The 1,180-nt window shown below is 74.2% G+C and overlaps 1 protein-coding gene across 1 annotated transcript; it reads left to right on the top strand.

Annotated features, from left to right (window-relative positions):
• Positions 1 to 725: 725 nt before the first annotated feature.
• On the top strand, positions 726 to 1,180 carry EMIHUDRAFT_374558 (hypothetical protein; the record flags this gene model as incomplete). Its single annotated transcript, XM_005756837.1, is given in 2 exon segments — positions 726 to 898; positions 911 to 1,180. Coding segments are annotated over 2 exon segments (207 nt in total), but the record flags the coding sequence as incomplete, so codon positions are not given.

Genomic DNA, 1,180 nt, shown 5'->3' with positions numbered 1-1,180 from the left:
AGCCTCACCTCCCCCGCGAGCCGCCACCGCTGCCGCCCGCGACGCCGCCCGCCGCGTCAGATAGCCGCGACGCGCGCATCGAGTCGCGTCGGAGAGCCGCGCCGCACCAGCAGCAGCATCTGCACCACCAGCAGCAGCAGCAGCACCACCACCACCACCCGAGAGAGAAGCGCACCTGCCCGACGCCGCCCGCCGCGTCAGACGCTCGCGACGCGCGCGTCGAGCCCAGTCGCACAGCCGCGCCGCGCCAGCAGCAGCATCGGCACCAGCAGCAGCAGCACCACCACCACCAACAGCAACAGAGACAGGCAGTGCAGGCGCAGAGGCGCTCGCAGAGCGGCGCTCAGCGCCGCGCACGCCACGCTGCGGACCGTCGGACGAGCGCACCGTACGTCGGCGGCGAGCCGCGTCGCCAGCCGTCTCGCGAGAGAGCGGCGCCGCCGCGTGCGCGCAGCAGTCTCTCTCTCTCTCTCTCTCTCTCTGCCCCCAGCAGGCGTTTGACCAAAATCCAAATTTCCCTACTCCAGTTGAGGCGGCCCTCGGACCCGAGAACTCGTGATACCCGAGGAGTCTGGAGCTTCAGCTGGCGAATCATGCCGCTCTCGGCACAGAAGCAGCGCGAGCGCCGCGCAGCGCAGCGCGCTGCCGAGGCTCAGGACGCGGCTCGCGGGCAGCGCAACCGCCCGGCGCCGAGCCGGTGCTAGGCCGCCTCCGCTGCGCCTGCTTCCTTGCGCGCCGCTGGACGTCGGCCGAGAAGACCGCTTCCCTCTGGGGACCCGACTCCGCGAAGATCGCGCGCGCGTCGTGAGTGGCGGCGCGCGCGCGATCTCCGTTCCCGGGCACGCCGGTCGCAGTGGCATGGGCTCCCAGGCTCAAAAGCAATCCCGTCAACAGCGAGCGAGCGCCGTCGCTGCTCCTCCTCCCGCCGCCGCTCACCGAGACTCGGTGCCGCTGTTCTCGCCGCCGCCGCCGCCGCCGCCGCCGCCGCCGCCGCCGCCGCCGCCGCCGCCGCCGCCGCCGCCTCGCGCCTCGCCTCCGTCACCGCCGCCCTCCATCTCCGATCTCGCAGCGGCGCGTCCCTCTGATATGGCGCGGGCGCCTCGCTCACCGGCGCCTCGCCGCCGCCCCCCCCCCTTCTCGCGCCGCTCCGCTCGTGGCCGCCGCCTCCCCTGTCAATCCC

Source organism: Emiliania huxleyi, assembly GCF_000372725.1.
Source record: "Emiliania huxleyi CCMP1516 unplaced genomic scaffold EMIHUscaffold_9422, whole genome shotgun sequence".
NCBI classification, from domain to species: Eukaryota; Haptophyta; order Isochrysidales; family Noelaerhabdaceae; genus Emiliania; species Emiliania huxleyi.
Note: the sequence above shows the minus strand (reverse complement) of the source record. Positions and strands in the feature narration are given on the sequence as shown.